Consider the following 18449-nt stretch of genomic DNA (forward strand, 5'->3'; position numbering starts at 1 on the left):
AGCTGCCACCACAGCACAGCCACCACAGCACAGAGACCTTCACTGTGTGACTGAAGGTAAGCTATGGCAGCCATTTTGTGGCTGGCTTCGCCTCCTGCCACAGCCATTTTGTGGCTGTCCCCCGTGCTATGTCAGAATTCCAAAGATGCCCGCTGGCTCAAAAAGATTGGGGACCCCTGTTTCACTCTGTCCTGGTGTGGAAGTTGCACCACTTAAAAAAAAATACGCTTCGAATTTAAGTGATGGTCCGTACTTTAAGCATCATTTGAATATAATTGCTTTATTCAGTTAAAAAAAAACCCAAGTGGCTTACATCCAGTGGTAATAAAATAGCCTTTTGTGCTGATCATCTGTTGTCTTTATGTGCTCTGCTGTGTGTTTCCTTTTTGGAAGTTGATCAATGCACTCCTGTGGAGAGTTACTACACTTTAAGCCAGGGGTGTAAAACTCAATTGTCACGAGGGCCAGATATGACATGAATGTCACTTGGTCGGGCAGTGCCATGCCTCGCCAGCCCAGATCAAGAGTAGGGGGGTGGCTACCTCGTGGGCCGGATAAGAGCTGTCAAGGGGCCAGATCCGGCCCGGGGGGGCTTATGTTTGACACCCCTGCTCTAGGCCCATTGAAACCAATGTCCTCCATGTGCTGAGGCAAGTAAGAAATAAAAAAGACTCATTTAGGAAGTGGAAGGAGGGCCTTATAACCATAGAGGAATACAAGCAAATAACTAGTGCTTGTAGGGAGAGTGTTAGGAAAGCTAAAGCTCAGTATGAACTTAAGCTAGCGAGAGATGCTAAACGCAACAAAAAAGGGTTCTTTTCCTATGTACAGAGTAAGAGTAAGAACAAGGACAAGATAAGGCCATTGCTTGGACCGGAAAGAGAAATTGTAACAGGAGATGAAGAGAGGGCAGAACTCCTCAATTCCTACTTTTCCTCAAAGTTTTTTCTCGTGAGGGAAGTGGTGCTCAACATGGCATAAACAGAACATGTGATGAGGGGAGGGATTTGCAGCCTAGAATTGGCATTGGGGTAGTGCACAAACACCTGGTTTCTTTAAATGAAACAAAATCCTCTGGGCCAGATGAATTGCACCCAAGGGTACTCAAAGAACTTGCAGATGTAATTTCGGAACCTCTGTCCATTATTTTTGAAAAGTCTTGGCAAACAGGTGAGGTGCCAGAAGATTGGAGGCGGGCAAATGTTGTCCCCATCTTCAAGAAGGGGAAAAAGGAGGATCCAGGTAACTACCGACCCATCAGCTTGACTTCTATACCAGGAAAAGTGTTCGAACAAATCATCAAACAGTCCATCCTTGAGCATTTAGAAAGGTTGGATCTGATCACTAAGAGCCAGCATGGGTTTCTCAAGAATAAGTCATGTCAGACTAATCTCCTTTTTTGAGAAAGTTACTACCTTGCTGGATCAGGGGAATGCTGTAGACATAGTTTATCTAGATTTCAGGAAGGCTTTTGATAAGGTTCCACATAGTATTCTAGTTGACAAATTGGGAAAATGTGGGTTAGATCCTATTATTGTTAGATGGATCTGCAACTGGTTGACAGATCGTACCCAAAGAGTGCTAGTTAATGGTTCCTTGTCCACTTGGAGAGAAGTGAATAGTGGAGTTCCTCAGGGATCTGTGCTGGGCCCTGTGTTCAACATCTTTATAAATGATTTGGAAGAAGGAATAGAGGGGATGCTTATTAAATTTGCAGATGATACTAAATTGGGAGGGGTAGCAAATATGGTAGAAGACAGAGCCAAGATGCAGGATGATCTTGACAGGCTGGAGAAATGGGCTAGAACTAATAAAATGCACTTCAACAAAGACAAATGTCAAGTTCTGCATTTAGGTAGGAAAAATCAAATGCATAATTATAGGATGGGGGAGACTTGTTTGAGCAGTAATGTGTGTGAAAAGGATCTTGGGGTCTTAGTAGACCAAACACTGAACATGAGTCAGCAGTGTGATGCTGTAACTAAAAAGGCAAATGCAGTCTTGGGCTGCATCAACAGAAGTATAGTGTCCAGATCACGCGAAGTGATGGTATCATTTTACTCTGCTCTGGTTAGACCTCAACTAGAGTACTGCATTCAGTTTTGGGCACCACAATTTAAGAAAGATGTAGACAAGCTGGAACGTGTCCAGAGAAGGGTAACAAAGATGGTGAGAGGTCTGGAGATCAAGTCCTATGAGGAAAGGTTGAAGGAGCTGGGTATGTCTAGCCTGAAGAGGAGAAGATTGAGAGGGGATATGATAACCATGTTCAAGTACTTGAAGGGCTGTCATATAGAGGAGGGTGCCGAGTTGTTTTCTGTTGCTCAAGAAGGTCGGACCAGAACCAATGGGTTGAAATTAAATCAAAAGAGTTTCCATCTAGACATTAGGAAGAGTTTTCCAACAGTTAGATCGGTTCCTCAGTGGAACAGGCTTCCTCTGGAGGTGGTAAGCTCTCCTTCCCTGGAGGTTTTTAAGAAGAGGTTAGATGGCCATCTGTCAGCAATGCTGATTCTGTGACCTTAGGCAGATGATGAGAGGGAGGGCATCTTGGCCATCTTCTGGTCACTAGGGGTGTGGAGGGGGGAGGTAGTTGTGAATTTCCTGCATTATGCAGGGGGTTGGACTTGATGGCCCTGGTGGTCCCTTCCAACTCTAAGAAGAAAAAAGATGAACAGAGGCGGTTTTCTATTGCCTGCCTCTGTGCCCAGACCCTGGACATCCTTGATGGTTCCCCATTCAAATATTAAACAGGGCCAATCCTTAGCTTCCGAGATCTGACCAGACAGGCTAGCCCGGCCAGGTTCAGATCTTATACCTTACAGTGGAGTGTAAGGCATTACACTTAATAGTGCAATCGGCACAGGATCGCACTATTAAGTGCATGTTTCTAGGTGGGTAACTGCCTTAGTTTGTAGCAGCAAAATAAAAGAGGCGTCTAGTCGTGCAGTGAAGACTAAATTCATGTAAGGAAGTGAGCTCCGACTCAGGAAAACTTGTTAAGTCTTCAAGGTGCCGCTCGATTTCTGTTTTATCAGGGATGCTCAACGCCAGGCGGGGTTTTTGGCCCTTCTTAGGGGCCAGAACTCCTCCTTGTGCCCTGAGCCAAGGGGGGCAATCTTGGGGTGGGGGACCAGCCTTGAGGCGCTAACGGGTCTTCCTCAGCGGCCCTTAGCCGCACCCCTATCTCCCCAACCCCCCCGCCCCGGTGTATCAGCAAAAGAATCTTCCTCCTTTTGTGGCTTTCCGAGAGAGGCTCAAGAGCCCAGCGTTCCTCTCCCCGCCCGTGCGGAGTCCACGCCGGGTTTTGCGAGCGCCCTCTCCCTCTCTGAGTCGCTTCAGTTTCGAAAGCGTCCAAAGGGGCCTGGCAGCTCCTCCTTTCGCGAGGGAGGGAGGGGAGGGAAGCCAGGAGGCGGGCGCGGGGGGGGGCTCCCGATCCGAGCCCGGATTCCAGTCCGGGGTTGGGAGCTCGCCGCGGCGCCTGGGTAAAATGGCAGTGCTGAGCCTCGTGTCGGAGTGAGCAGCGCTCGGCGGACCCAGAGTCGCGAGCCGCCGCCCGGCTCCCTTCGCTCGAGCCTCGCCCCGGGAGGACGGAAGTGGGGGGGGGCGCACGCACGCAACCACCCACCCCGGCCCGCTTCTCCGCCGCCCGCCCCTCCCCCTTCTCTCCTTCCTCTCCCACACCGGGAGAGCCCCGTCCTGCCCCCCTCCCCCCTCTCCTCCTCCTCCCCCCCTTTCTTCGCCGGCTGCAACTGAGAGAGAGAGAGAGAGGCAGGCAAAAGAGTGGGGCCAGGCCCCGCGCGCGGCCGTCCCAGCCCTCTCTTTCCGCGCCCCTCTCCCTGCCCGCCCCGCTCCCCCAGCCTGGTGGCCGCGGGAGGAATGAGACGCCGTTGCAGCCAGGAGGCCGCCGCCTGAGCCGGGGAGAGGGGGAGAGCGAGGACGCCCAGAGGCGGAGGAGAGCGGTGAGGCCTTGTGCCGGCCGGCCGGCCAGGCGGGGAGTCGATCGGGCGAGGAAGGAGGCGGAGGCGGCGGAGGAGGGGGGGGGCTGGCCGGGTGGGGAGGGGGGATCATGGCTGCCCAGGTGGCCCCCGCCGCGGCCGCCGGCAGCCTGGGCGCCCCGGCCCCGTCGGAGCTGAAGAAAGCCGAGCCGCCGCGGGATTGCTCGTCGGAAGAGGCTGGGGGCGAGGCCGTGGCGGCGGCGGAGAAGCAGCAACAGCAGCAGCCGCCGCCGCCGGAAAGCGACGGTCCCCCGGGCAAGGAGCTGCAGGACGGGGCCGAGAGCAATGGCGGGGGCGCGGGGGCCGAGGCCGACCTGAAGAGCCCCAACGGGAACCCCAGGCCTGGCGGCGGCGGCGCCTCTTCGCTGAACAATAACCTGCCGGAGCCGCCCGGCGGTGGGAGCAACAGCAGCGACGGGGTGGGGACGCCCCAGCAGCAGCAGCCGCCGCCGCCGCAGCAGCAACCGCCGCAACCGCCGCTCCCCGCTCCCCACCCGGCCGCCCTGGCACCCCCGGCGTACGGCTTCGGGCAGGCGTACGGCCGAGGCGCCCAGGCGGCGGCGGCGGCGGCGGCCGTCGCCTTCCACCAACATGGCGGACAACAAAGCCCTGGCATGGCAGCGCTGCAGAGCGGGGGCCTGGAGCCGCAGCAGCCGCCGTACCCGGGGCCCGCCGGGGCCCCTCCGCAGAACTCGCACGGCGGCGGAGGCGGCGGCGCCACCGGCCCGGCGGTGGCGGCCGAGCAGCAGCAGCAGCAGCAGCAGCACGCCTTCGCCAACCACCAGTACAACTCCTACTACCCGGCGGCCGGCCGCAGCGCGGGCGCCTACCCGCCTCCCGCTCAGGCCTACGCCCTCAGCTCGCCCCGGGGGAACGCGCAGGGCCCCGCGCAGGCCGGGCCCAAGCCCCCCTCGGCCGCCTTCCAGCAGCAGCAGCGCTTCGGGGCCATGGGGCCCTCGGCCGGCGGAGGAGGGCCGGGCGGAGGCGCCACCCCGCAGCCCACCTCGACCCCCACGCTCAACCAGCTGCTGACCTCGCCGAGCTCGGCCCGCGCCTACCAGGCCTACCCCGGGGCCGACTACGGAAGCGGGGCCCAGGACGGCGGCGGAGGGGCCGCCGGCAAGGCCCCGGCGGCGGCGGCGGCCGCGGACCTGGCCTCGCAGTACGGCGGCGCCACCGCCGGGCAGGGCTGGGTGGCGGCGGCGGGCGGAGGAGGCGGCGGCGGCCAACAAAGGAGCCACCACGCGCCCATGAGCCCGGGCAGCAGCGGCGCTGGAGGGGGGCAGCCGCTCGTCAGGAGCCAGCAGGTCAGAGAGAAGGGTGAATTGGAAAAAAATGGGTCGGGGGTGGGTGGGGGGTGGGCGGCCGGGGCCTGGGGGGTGGGCGAGGGTCTTTCTGCCCGGGTTGCCTTTCCCCAGGCCCACTTTGCCGGGGAGCTGCCATTGTCTCTTCCCCCCCCCCTCTCTCTTTCTCTCTCTCTCTCGTTCCTCTCTTGTCTTTCTCTAAAATGGCTGCCTCTCTCTCTCTCTGCCTTCCCTTCCTCCCTTTCCCCAGTTGTGTGAGCCTTCTTCGGAGAGGGTTTCCCTTTCCCCACGTCCTCTCCCCACTGTGGTCGTCGAAGGGGGCTCTGGGGTGGGGGGCGGCCGGGTCTTTGCCGCTCGGGTCGAGGTGGCAAAAAATAGCTCCATGTTGCTGGGCTGGGGGAGGGAAAGAAAGAGGGTGTGCTTAGGCGGCATTGCTGCTGTTCCCAGCTCTGGTGCGCCCCACTCTTTCTCTCTCCCCCCCACCACGTCCACAGCTCTGCTCCTCTGCTTGTGGGTCGCAGCCAGGTCCCCCTGGCGCTTTCCAGGGGGTCAGGAGAGGGCGAGTGTGACCCTCGCTGACATCTTTCCCCAGGCAGGCTGTAGCCATTTTCTGAGCTGGCCTTTTTCTGGTGCCTTGAGCTTCTGCTTGGGAAGTGCTGGTAAACAGTTCAGTGATTGGAGTAGTAAGTGCAGATTGCTTTGGTTTGGGATTTGAATTATGGAGGTAAAATCCTTCTGTCAAAGCCAGGAGACAGTTGGTCTTAGGTTGACATCCTATCTGTGATCTGATTGGCTCCCCATCTCCTGCTCTTGGCCATTTATAATTGCCTCTGATGTAATGGTACAACAATCCTGATGAGCTCATAAACTTTTACACTCTGCTTTTTCTACCAGCCATAACCTAGAGCATCACTGCCCCTTTTTGCTTTTTTTTTAATTATTATTATTTTAATTCCACAGCTGAAATTGGCTGTGACCTTGAGGAGGCTCAGCAGAAAGCAGATCCACAGACAGGCTGCCCTCGTTGTATTATGCCTGAAACAAAGAGGAAGGCGATGGCATTTTTGTTTTGTGTATTTCCCCCCCTCTTTTGCTTGTTGAGCCTTATGCAGCCTGGAATTGTTTCTGTGAGGCTGAAATAACAAATTTGTTGCTTGTTTTTCCCCCATTATGTGACTTTCCCGAAGAGTCAGTGGGGTCCTTAAGGTTTCATCTGTGTGGTTCATCCTTTTCAGAAGTCATCTTAAATACTTAACTACTTGCAGAATCGAATAAGTACATTTGTGCCTCCCCCTAACTATTCTGACCTGAGCACCTCATTTTATGGTGTTCTTGACAAGGGGGAAGACCTGAATTTTCATTTTTAATGTAGGAGTTTGGAAGGGATGGTTGTAGTACCAATTTGAACTAAGGAATAGAGAGCTTGAGAATAGTTGGTGTTCATATTCTGGAAATATAAACACATTCAGTAGCATCTTAAATGTGTTCTGATACATTTGAGAAAATGGCTTTGGAAATTTTTTTGGTTCTCAAATAAGGAATCCACATGTGTTAAGTTGTTTATTGGCTCTTTCTATGCCGCGGGCTTACCCAAGCAGATAAGTGATGGTCATCTGCCATGCCCCCCCCCCCAATTCACCTGCTGGGTTCTTAGAGTTTTTAGCTTTGATGTTGGGCTGGTGATGGGGTCTTATCCTGTGACTTGTATAATTAAAGCCTCAGGCTTAGAAAAAAAAGTTTGATTCACTTGTGTGATACCGCTTAGCGATAGCTTCAGCTCCCTCAACTATTTTTTACTCTTTTATGCCCCCCGTATAATCTTTTGAATTTCCAATTCTATAAAGTTTGTAGCTGCCCTTGAACTTAACTGTATGGAATCAGGATTTTAAAATCCACTGAGCATCTTAACTCAGCATGGGTGTTAGTCAGGAGATCCAGCTTTTGAGTTATTTCACACATTATGGATCAGCAAAGCCAGGTTTGCCACTCAGCATGTACTGGGACAGGAGGGGGGGGCTGCTGCAAGTGTACATGGATGATAAATGCCGAGTTTAAAATTGCACCTTAGATTTTTAAAAGTACACAGAAAACATAGGGGAGGGGCTGTGGCTCAGTGGTAGAGCATCTTCTTGGCATGCAGAAGGTCCCAGGTTCAGTCCCCGGCATCTCCAGTTAAAGGGACTAGGCAAATAGGTGATGTGAAAGACCTCTGCCTGAGACCCTGGGGAGCTGCTGCCGGTCTGAGTAGACAACACTGACTTTGATGGACCAAGGGTCTGGTTCAGTATAAGGCAGCTTCATGTGTTCATTTTTACTCCTAAAAATTGAAACACGTGAAGAGGCCTTTGGTGCTGGCAAGGAATAAACTGTATGCATCACTTGTTCGTACTACATTTTATTTTTGCCTCCCTCCAAGGAGTTGAGGGTGACCCCCACCCCTTTAATCCTCACAACAGCCCTGTGAGGTAGGTTAGGCCCAAGGTCACCTGGCGCATTTCATGGCCAAGTGGGAGATTTGAACCAGCATCAAATATTTTTGGTTCATGTTGTATATCATATATTGCATCAGATACATTAGGGTTCTTCTGTAGCACTCGTGTCCGATTCATGATCAGAATTGATGAGAGTCTTGAGGGGTAATGCATTAATATCTGGAATTAGGTGGGTAATAATGAGCCGCAGTGCATAAATAAAGATAGCTGTTGTGCAAGCAACGTACTTATCAGTGTGCGAGTTGACCTCTTAGGGTGGGAAGGAAATGGGATGTGTTACCTCAAGCACCATTTATGAAGCTCCTGTTGGTTCCGCCTGGAATCGGGCGAGTTTCCTGATGCCTTGGTGGTAGAAAGGGCCATCAAGTCGCAGCTAACTTTTGGTGGCCCCATAGGGTTTTCAAGGCAAGAGACTATAACACTGTTCGTTTGAATGGAACATGGGAGTGACTTGGGAAACATTCTCAGCAGTGCAAATCTTTTGGGTTGAGTGTTGATTTGTAAAACATTGTGGGACGATGTCCCAGGGTTTTTTTTTTTGGGGGGGGGGAACATACAGGCATGAAAGAGTAAAAATGAAATGTATTAATTCCTTATTTATATTCCATGATTCTGTGTCTATTACTACATCTGATCCAGAAGTCTCTCTAGTTTACCTCTGTAGCTTGAAAACCCCCACTTTCAACAAGGTAAAGATGAGTCTCGTGTGTGTGTGTGTGTGTGTAGAAATCACTGCAATACTTCATGATTTCTGTTATCTGTTGCTCAGCATCTGAGGGAGAAGGTCACAATGTATTTAAAAGCAGCCCGGAGAACTCTGAAAATATAACCTGTAAGCATTAAAATAAACATTTAAAAATCCGTACAGAGTGGTTGTCTTCAAAATCTTACATTCCCATGGCTCTGAATGGTTCTGTATCTTTGCCTGCTGCTAGGATAGATTCTTTCTGCATAATATGACACTTCTGACCTGGAAACATCAAAGTGAGTAAAGACAACAGATTTTCTGTCTTGAAGTGTAGAGGCGAAATCTAGAGAGCTCCTGATCAATTCTGAGTGGTTAGCATAGACTCCGTAGGGCTTCTAGAGAAAACAGGAAAGGTTTTGTAATGCTGATTTGTGAATGTTACAGTCCTTGTATAAAACTTCTTTTTGCTTAATTTTTTTTTACTGTTTGGAAGAGGGCAGATTGATCTTCTGAAGCAGGCTATTGGGTTTTCATTTAACCATCTCTGAGTCTTGCTCAAGTATGCATCTTTTGGCAAACTTTAATGTAGTTGGGTTCTTGTGAATGTTTTTCATTTCAAGTTACCCTGACAGGTTAACAAAGAGATTTGAGGCTTAACCTAACTGAACTAGTAAGTGAAGCGTGGAAGTGTTAAAAGCAGAGTTTTCAAGCTAAATTGGTGCTAAGTGTTTGTTTCTGGGCTGGCAATCAGCTGTGATACCTTGGAATCAGAAACGGTGTCCTAAAATATTAATCATTTTCCTAATTCCTTTAATATTGAGTTTGGGGCTGGTGCTGGCTGTAGTATTCCTCATTCCCAGCATTATAGAAATAATCTGTTCCATAGAGCAGAGGTTCTCAAACTGAAGTAACGTTCTGGTTCAGATGGAAGCACCAAACCATGGTTTGGTAATAGATGAGCATGCCTCTCCCTCTTGTCCTTGTTCTTCCCATTGCATGCTCAGAATCAGTTAGTTACTTCCAGTTCAGCACATACGCAGCAGCAAACTACAGTATTACCCTGGCAAAGAATGGTTTGTGCTTCCCTTCCATTCTTGGATTTCAAGCCACGGTTTGAAGGGAAGCACAAATGGTAGTTAGCTAGTAATGACAATGTATAGTGCATGAGAAGTAAGTATTTGAGGGGAGAGCCTGAATTGGGTGGCCCAGGCTAGCCAGATCTCATGAGATCTTAGAAACGGAACAGGGTCAGCTGTGGTTAGCACTTGGATGGGAGACCACCAAGGAAGTACAGGGTTGCTATGCAGGGGTAAAAAGGTAAAGGTAGTCCCCTGTGCAAGCACCAGGTCATTTCTGACCCATGGGGTGACATCACATCCCGATGTTTACTAGGCAGACTGTGTTTACGGGGGTGATTTGCCAGTGCCTTCCCCAGTCATCTTCCCTTTACCCCCAGCAAGCTGGGTCCTCATGTGACCAACCTCAGAAGGATGGAAGGCTGAGTCAACCTTGAGCCGGCTACCTGAAACCGACTTCCGTATGGATCAAACTCAGGTCGTGAGCAGAGCTTTTGACTGCAGTACTGCAGCTTACCCCTCTGCGCCACGGGGTAGGCAATGACAAACCACCTGTGTTCGCCTCTTGCCCTATGGGACTTTGCCATAAGTGGGCTGCTCCTTTTTGACCCTGAGTTCCTCAAAGAAGCCTCCCCTTCCAGTTCCCCGTATATTAGCCCCCACTGATGACTAGTTGGGAGTCATGTGCAGGACAAGAGATCTTTAATATCCTGCAAGCCAAGCCAGGTTCTTCTATGCCTCAGAGGTTGTTCCTTGGATTAGTGCATCAAGATGTGAAAATATGGTCTCCACTTGGAAAATAAGGGTTTTAATATGCCTATAGTGTACACTTATTTATATGTGTGTTTCTAGGTTAGATTTTTATTGCTAATGGAGATAGATATCTGGGTCAGGAAAATTATCCAAAAGTGTCTCTGTGCTGGAACTAAATGCTTGGATGCCTGGTATTATAACCTGATTTAAGAATAAAGATTATTAAAGAACCCTTGTGACCAGTGAGATTCAGTGTTCAAACTCTTCCTCTGCAGTAGGGTTGCCAGATATCCCCTGACAACCAGTAGGGGCAGGGGGACTCACTGGGAGCAAAGAGAGTCCTAGGCCGGTGGTGCGGTGACGTCACTTGTGCCACACACTGGAGGTGATGTCATCACAGCAAAATGGGGACACGTTGGTATTTTGGGGAAAGCTCTATGGTAGAAATCATGTTTACCATAGAATTTTTGCCCAGATACCAGAACGTTCATGTGTTGCTTCTGGTATGCGCTGGAAGTGGCATTGCTGCGTCGCTGGAGGGGCAGGCCTAGGCCTCCTTTTGCTGAAGAAGAAGAAATGTTTTTATATGCCAACTTTCTCTACCACTTAAGGGAGACTCAAACCGGCTTACAATCACCTTCCCTGCCCCACAACAGACACCCTGGGAGGTAGGTGAGGCTGAGAAAGTGTGACTGGCCCAAGGTCACACAGCTGGCTTCATGTGTAGGAGTGGGGAAACAAATCCAGTTCACCAGGTGAGAGTCCACCACTCATGTGGAGGAGCTGGGAATCAAACCCAGTTCTCCAGATCAGAGCCCACCGCTCCAAACCACCCCTCTTAACCACTACACCATGCTGGCTCACCGCTCTTAACACCACCCTGGTGCAGGTAAGTTCCTGCTGGCCAGCTGATTGTTACCAGAAGAGGGATCCTGGAGTGGGAGATCCCCCGGCAGTGGCCTGGCAACCATGCTCTGTAGTGAAGCTCTCTAGGAGAGCAACCCCAAGCCCATCTGCTCAGAATCCTGCTCAGGACTATTCTTACTCCCAGGGAAAGCGTTCTTGGGATTGCACTGCAGGTGACCATACGCCTCTCTGTCTTGCTTAGGCTAACATACCTCGCAGATGGTGTTGAGGATAAAACGGAGAAGCTTAAGATCATTTGAGGGAAGGGCTGGATAAATAGCTAATAAATAAAACACGCTTGTCACAGTAACATTTGCAAAAGGAAATTACTTTGACTCTGGAGTAACTATTTAGTGTTAGTAGGTCTGTGGTTACTAACACTAAATAGTTACTCCAGAGTCAAAGTAATTTCCTTTGCAAATGTTACTCTGACAAGCTTGTTTTATTTATTAAATCTGTCTGTGGTTAGGAGCCCCGTGGCGCAGAGTGGTAAGTTGCAGTACTGCAGTCAAAAGCTCTGCTTACGACCTGAGTTCGGTCCCAATGGAAGTTGGTTTCAGGTAGCTGGCTCAAGGTTGACTCAGCCTTCCATCCTTCCGAGGTCGGTAAAATGAGTACCCAGCTTGCTGGGGGTAAAGGGAAGATGACTGGGGAAGGCACTGGCAAACCACCCCATAAACAAAGTCTGCCTAGTAAACGTCGGGATGTGACGTCACCCCATGGGTCAGGAATGACCCGGTGCTTGCCCAGGGGACCTTTACCTTTTTTAGATCTGTGGTTGGTAATGAAGATATTGTCTTTTTGGAAACTTAGCCTACTATTCAGCCTGGGGTAAGAGGTCAGTCTGGCATCTAAAGCTGAAGTGGGGACAGTGTATAACAGTGGCAACCTACCTCAAATGTGTAATGTGTCTTGCATGTCATATTAATATGTGGAACGCTGATCTTGACATGCACAGAATCCTACAATACTTTGCCTTTTTAGCACATTTTCTCCTCCTGTCACTTAACAATCTGCTTCATTCTGTTCAGCAAACAAAACGCGGATATTGCAGATATGTTGGCAACTATGAGAATCAAGCACTCCTGGGTATTGTTCATTATTTCTGGCCGGCTGGCTTCTTGATATTTTCGTAAACCTGCATGGTGTAGTGGTTAAAGTGTTGGACTAGGATCTGGGAAAATCCAGGTTTGAATTCCCACTTGTGCTATGGAAGCTTGCTGGATGACCTTGGGCCAGTCACATACTCTCAGCCTGACCTACCTCACAGGGTTGTTGTGAGGGTAAAATGGAGGGGATCAGAACGATGGAAGCTGTTTTTGTCCCCATTGGGGTGAAAGGTGTGATATAAATAAAATAAGTAAAAGTCTGTTGCTCACCCTGAATTAAAGCATTCTTCTTTTAAAAAGTAAGAAAATCTCAGTTACTGGCTTGGAGGTGCTCAATTTACCACTGGGAATGGCTTCAGCATCTCTCTTTTTGGCTTTTTGCAATACGGTTATTCTTATACTAATGATATTCCGAGGCTTTTAATTGAGTTACCGTATGTCCTGTGGAGTCAATGGGACTGTTAACTTCATGAACTGTTAACTTCTGGTTAGAACCTCTTGCCAATTTTTCTGAACCAATCAGTCTCTTTCACTGTCAATACATCTGTCCTCCCCTTTTTATGTGTAATGTTCAGTGTTATACTGAAGCGGTTCATTCACAAATTGTGCCCTGTAGGGAGAGATCTCCCTGGCATCAGAAGTTTTTATCTGTAGTAGATTAAAGGAGGGAAAGCCTTCTGAAATGTTTAAAAGTAATTCCTTTTCAAATTAGACTGACTTTAGAGGAAAAGCTGTAGTTTTAGCACATATTCCTCAAGTTGAAGAGACATCTGTCTAAAATGAGGGGTTTAGAGATCTGTTGGCTGTGAGGATGCAAATAAGCGAAAATCCAAGGTGTGAGTTTCCTGCCCCTTCTCACTCACACTACTTATTACTAAAGGATACTAACCTTAGCGATGCTGTACTTCTGGATGCTGGGCAAAAGAACGTTTTTACAAATAGTCAATGACTAATGAGGTATAACTTTCTTGATCATGGTTCCCTTTTGGAGCTAACCGGAGCTAAGCTGGCAGTTTTGTGCATACCATACTTCATTATCTTTCACCAGAGTTTTCCTTAACATTAGTGCAAACGCTACACTGTACACATTATGGCTAGCATGGAAAATATGAGGAAGGAGGAGAATTCTTTTGCAAGTGGGGGATTCTTAGCTATGATTAGGAAACCTTGCATCTATTCTGGGACAACATATTTTCCTTGCTGGTATACGATCTGGTGGGACAGAGATGGGGCTTCAGTGAGCAGGTTTTCCTGTTTGAAACAAATAGCAATCATTCAGATGCGTGTAACAACACTAGCTTGTAAATAGTTGCTGAACCATAAGAATCATTTTCATGAAATTAGGTAGGGAATTCCTTATATACTGGATGAGAATTGATTCACTTTGTGCCCCTCCCCCTGTTATTGAGGAGCCAAACTGACTTTCCCTTTTACTTGTGAGCAGGTGGGCCAGTAAAAATTGTGAAATTCTTTGCAAGGCAGATACCCCTTCCCTTCAGGGTGTTGCTACCATTGTAACTCCCTTTCCTTCACTTGGAATTGTGTTATGCAAAAGAAATGCAATTGGGCTTGTGTCTCAAGATACAGTGGAATATCTTTATCTTTATTCCGCTGTATCTTGAGGGAAGGGGCTGTGGCTCAGTGGTAGAGCATCTGCTTGGCGTGCAGAAGGTCCCAGGTTCAATCCCCGGCACCTCCAGTTAAAGGGACAAGGCAGGTAGGTGATGTGAAAGACCTCTGCCTGAGACCCTGGAGAGCTGCTCCCATTCTGAGTAGACAAAACTGTCTTTGACGGACCAAGGGTCTGATTCAGTATAAGGCAACATCATCTGTTCATGTGAAATATATATTTTAATGGGGTTACTATTTGAGTTAGTGTTGAGAAGTAATTGCCATGCTGTGTTGAATCTGTAGTCCCGTCTGCCTTCACATTATCAATATAATAGATTGCAGTTTCTCAAGGATCTCATGTGATTTATCCCCGTGTCTGGTGGTGGTTTGGGCTTGAAGACCCTGATGAGCACAGTAAACCCACTCCTTCTTTAAAGTTTTTTTTTTGGGGGGGATAATGGCCATCAAACCATTGTTTAGTGATGAATTTCATAGGAAAAGGTCCCATTCTAAAGATAACAAAACAACAACAGTATACTCAACATTATGGCAGGTGGTGTCGTCTGAAACTATCCAGTCACTATCCTCCATTTCCCAGTATTCATGTGTTGCAGGTGTGGATTTGGGATTCTGTGTTGAGGTAATTGGGTTTTGACTTCATGATGCGTAGAAGTTCTGTGTTCTGGATTGATGGGTGTGCTGCCTTGCACTGGGGCCCGAGCTAGTAAAAAATGAGGGGGGGAAAACACAAAGTTGCACTTGCTTCTGTGTAAGGAAGGATGCAAGAATTGATGAGGGTGGGTTTCTGTTCATGCGCTGCTTTAGACAGAGTCTCCCAAGTGTGCATGTGTGTAGAGAGCCAGTGAGGTGTAGTGGTTAAGAGTGGTGGAGTCTGATCTGGAGAACCGGGTTTGATTACCCACTCTTCCACCAGAGCGGCGGACTCTCATCTGGTGAACTGGATTTGTTTCCCCACTCCTACACATGAAGCCAGCTGGGTGACTGTGGGCAAGTTACAGCTCTGTTAGAGCTCTCTCAGCCCCACCTACCTCACAGGGTGTCTGTTGTGGAGAGGGAAAGGGAAGGTGATTGTAAGCCGGTTTGAGTCTCCCTTAAGTGGTAGAGAAAGTCGGCATATAAAAACCAACTCTTCTTCTGTCGGGGTAGGGGGAGAGTATGGCTGTGAAAATGACCAAGGTAGAATAGATACCATTGGTAAGGAAAGGAGGGTAAGAGACCTCTCTTTCTCCCTTTAAAGTCTGTATTGTAAATGGTAGCTGCTGATGTAACATGAAGTTTATGTAGACCAAAAACGTATTGGCCTGAAAATTAAACTCATCAGCCCATCTGATCAGCCCAAATTATTACTGGTAGAACAGCAGTTCAGAAGTGCTGCATCTAACACAGCAGCCAGCTTTCGCTTGTATGATGCAATTGTGCGGGTTGTCATCCAGAAATGGGTAGATGTGGCAACCAGAAAGCGACCTTTTGAATTCCTTGTTTTGTTCATGGGTGCTGGACGGCAGTAAAGAGACCCCCAGATATTTTTGGCAGATGTAGCTGCTGATTCTCCTTCCCTAGTTTTCCTCCCACAGTGTTGAACCAGATGTAAAGTTGGAAAAAGGTATGCATTCTACCAGATAAAGTTCAGTCATCAGATTGTTTAGCTTATGGTTCTCTGCTAGTGAAGTTCATCTGTTTTTTTAAAAAATAATCTGGTATACTACTTAAATGGAAACTGGAAACCCCAAGGTTTAGTGACGTTGTTTGAGTATGTACAATGGCAAAGAACAGGAACTTAAGTCTTTGGTTTCTAGTCTTTCTGTACCGTAACTTACAAGGTCGCTCCTCCACCTCTCAAACGCAGCAGTTGTTTCTGCCTTTGTTTGCTGTGTGCTTAAAGAAATAGTGCCCAAACTTGCCTCGTGAGGCATGCTGAAGGGAAGAATAAGCACCAACAAGACTGGAACAGGAACAACTGCTTCTCTCGGGATTAATGCGTTGCTTGTTTCAGAACAGTATAGTGATTTGCCCATGTGATATAATTAGGTATGGTTTGGGGAGGGGTTCGTATTTCTCTGTGCACCTGGAGTCCTGGACTTGCAGGTCTTGGCATTGCTCAGCAGTTTAGCAATGTTGCTTTGGCACAAGGCTTTGCTTCTAGAGGAACCAAATGCTCCTGACTTTTCTAGAACTATAAAAAGTATAATGCAGCATAATCGTGTATCAACGCGCCCTCCAAAATGCACTCAAAATGCACATTCAACTTCTTCCTTGGATATGATAAGATTAAATACCAATGTGAGATAGTACACACAAGGAACCTACAGTCCACACAATGGTAAAACCTTTTTGGAAATTAATCCAAGTTCCTTGAATGTTCTCTTAAGCGTTAAGACCACTCTTATTTAAAAGTTTAGCAAATGACCCAACTAAAGCCCGTTAGTGGTCTTCAGTACTGGGTAACATTCATATCTCGGAAGGACTGAAATGATCGTTAAGCCTTATTAAGTCAAAAAGTCATTAGTTGGAGTCTGCTGCCTTTGGGTCAGTTCAGTTACAGTGCCAACCGTGGTTTGGAATTACACGAACAAGCCTTGCATGCCTTCTCTCCTTCCTTGCTAGGTCTTAGCAAACCGTAGTTTTACTGTTACATCCAAATCAGGCAGGATATGGTTTGCTTACAAAACAGGATTGGGAACATCAGTCATGCTGTGATTTTTGGTTTGGGGCAGGTGCCAAGAGGGAAGCGAAGTAGACAAGCGGGAGGGAGGAACACCTGGACTTGAGGCTTACTTCATATATTAACATTCACATGCTGAAACTTGGTTGATTCCTGCTGATATTTAGTATAAATGCTTTCTTGGATTAGATGTTCACCAAATGAAGTGGTACCTCAACATTTCTTCTTGTTTGGGGTATTCAACTATATTGCTTCTTGATAATGATTATATTATTCATTTCATTTATATTCCACTTTTCTCCCAAATGGGAACCCGAAGTGGTTCTCCCCTCTTCCGTTTGTCCTCACATCAACTATGTGAGGTAGGTGAAGTTGAGGGCATGTGACTCACTCAAGATTACTCAGTGAGCTTTGAATGGCAAGAGTGGGGATTTGAACCTGGGTCCTGACATTAGCCACTATACTATGCTGTCTCTTATCTATTACATTTATTTAAATATTTATATCCTGCCTTTCCTCTTGGCTCAAGGGTCGAGAATCTTAACTTTGTACCAATTGCCTCTTTTTAAGATGCTTTGAACATTGGCTCCCTTAAGAGGTACATGGAGTGGAAGGAATGAACAATAAAAGGTGAGAGTACATTTTGTAGGGCTACTAAAGAGTGAACACTAGCTTGGAAAAATATAGAAAGTGCTTCAAACTTTCCACACAGTGAAAGCAGTCTGAGGTCTAACCCTTGTAACTTCCCTGTCAGGATAAGCCAGATGACTTAAATCATCAAGAGAGAAGAGTGATTTATGATGAGTTTCCAATTTGCAGATTTAATTCTTAATCAAGCATGCATATTAATGGCTAGATACTGCTGAATTACACTGATCTACAATTAAGCAGAATCTTTGTACTGCCTAGGTAATTGTACTTTCCTGAATCTAAATAAAACAATATTTCCAGCATAAACAGGGACACATTGCTTAAGCATTCTTCATGATTTGTCAGGCTACTGTGGCAGTTTTTACACAATACGTATTTTTATTTCAAAATGTGGATGTCCGTTGAATCCCTTCACACATACACACTGAACAAAACTGCTTAAATCAAGCACATTAAGCCTTCTATTGAGTCAAACCATTTATCTACCAAGTTCAGTATTGTCTGCTCTGGCTGGCAGCAGCTGTCCATGGCCTCAAGTAGAGAGGTCTTTCACATCAGCTCACTACTTAATCTTTGTAACCGGAAGTGCCAAGGATTGAACCTTGGACCTTCTGCACACAAAGCAGGTGTTCTGCCACTGTGAGCCATGACCCCACCAAGGGGAATAAATGTTCATGTAAGTTGGATAGGAAGTATCCTAAATTTTGATGAGTGGGGAAATTTGTGGAGCCAAGGCAGGCTATATGAAACAGGAAAAGGAGATCACAGTCGCGGTAGAATATCTTGAGGAGGTATTAAACAGCCTTTCCTGGAGCTAAGAGTTGGATCTGGGTGTCTGGCCCAGTGTCCAACCTATAGTAATACAAGATGTGCCATATTTGTAATGTGTGTGTGTAAAGTGCCTTCAAGTCGCAGCTGACTTATGGCGACCCCTTCTGGGGGGGTTTTCCTGGCAAGAGACTAACAGAGGTGGTTTGCCAGTGCCTTCCTCTGCACAGCAACCCTGGTATTCCTTGGTGTCTCCCATCCAAATACTAACCAGGGCTGACCCTGCTTAGCTTCTGAGATCTGACGAGATCAGGCTAGCCTGGGCCATCCAGGTCAGGGCGCATATTTATAATACCTGGCCTGAAAAAAAAACCCCAAATATTTCCTTATGCCTGATTAAGTGGGAGAGG

The 18449-nt window shown here is 48.1% G+C and overlaps 1 protein-coding gene across 1 annotated transcript in view; it reads left to right on the plus strand.

The window, feature by feature from the left end:
• Positions 1 to 4028: 4028 nt before the first annotated feature.
• Positions 4029 to 18449, plus strand: part of ARID1A (AT-rich interaction domain 1A) — a 102678-nt gene continuing 88257 nt past the window's right edge. Inside the window, exon 1 of the mRNA XM_056847642.1 lies at positions 4029 to 5305. Coding sequence (XP_056703620.1) covers positions 4070 to 5305 — 1236 coding nt within the window. The 5' untranslated portion in view covers positions 4029 to 4069. The remainder of the gene's footprint in view (positions 5306 to 18449) is intronic.

Source organism: Euleptes europaea, chromosome 3 (assembly GCF_029931775.1).
Source record: "Euleptes europaea isolate rEulEur1 chromosome 3, rEulEur1.hap1, whole genome shotgun sequence".
In the NCBI taxonomy this organism is placed as follows: domain Eukaryota; kingdom Metazoa; phylum Chordata; class Lepidosauria; order Squamata; family Sphaerodactylidae; genus Euleptes; species Euleptes europaea.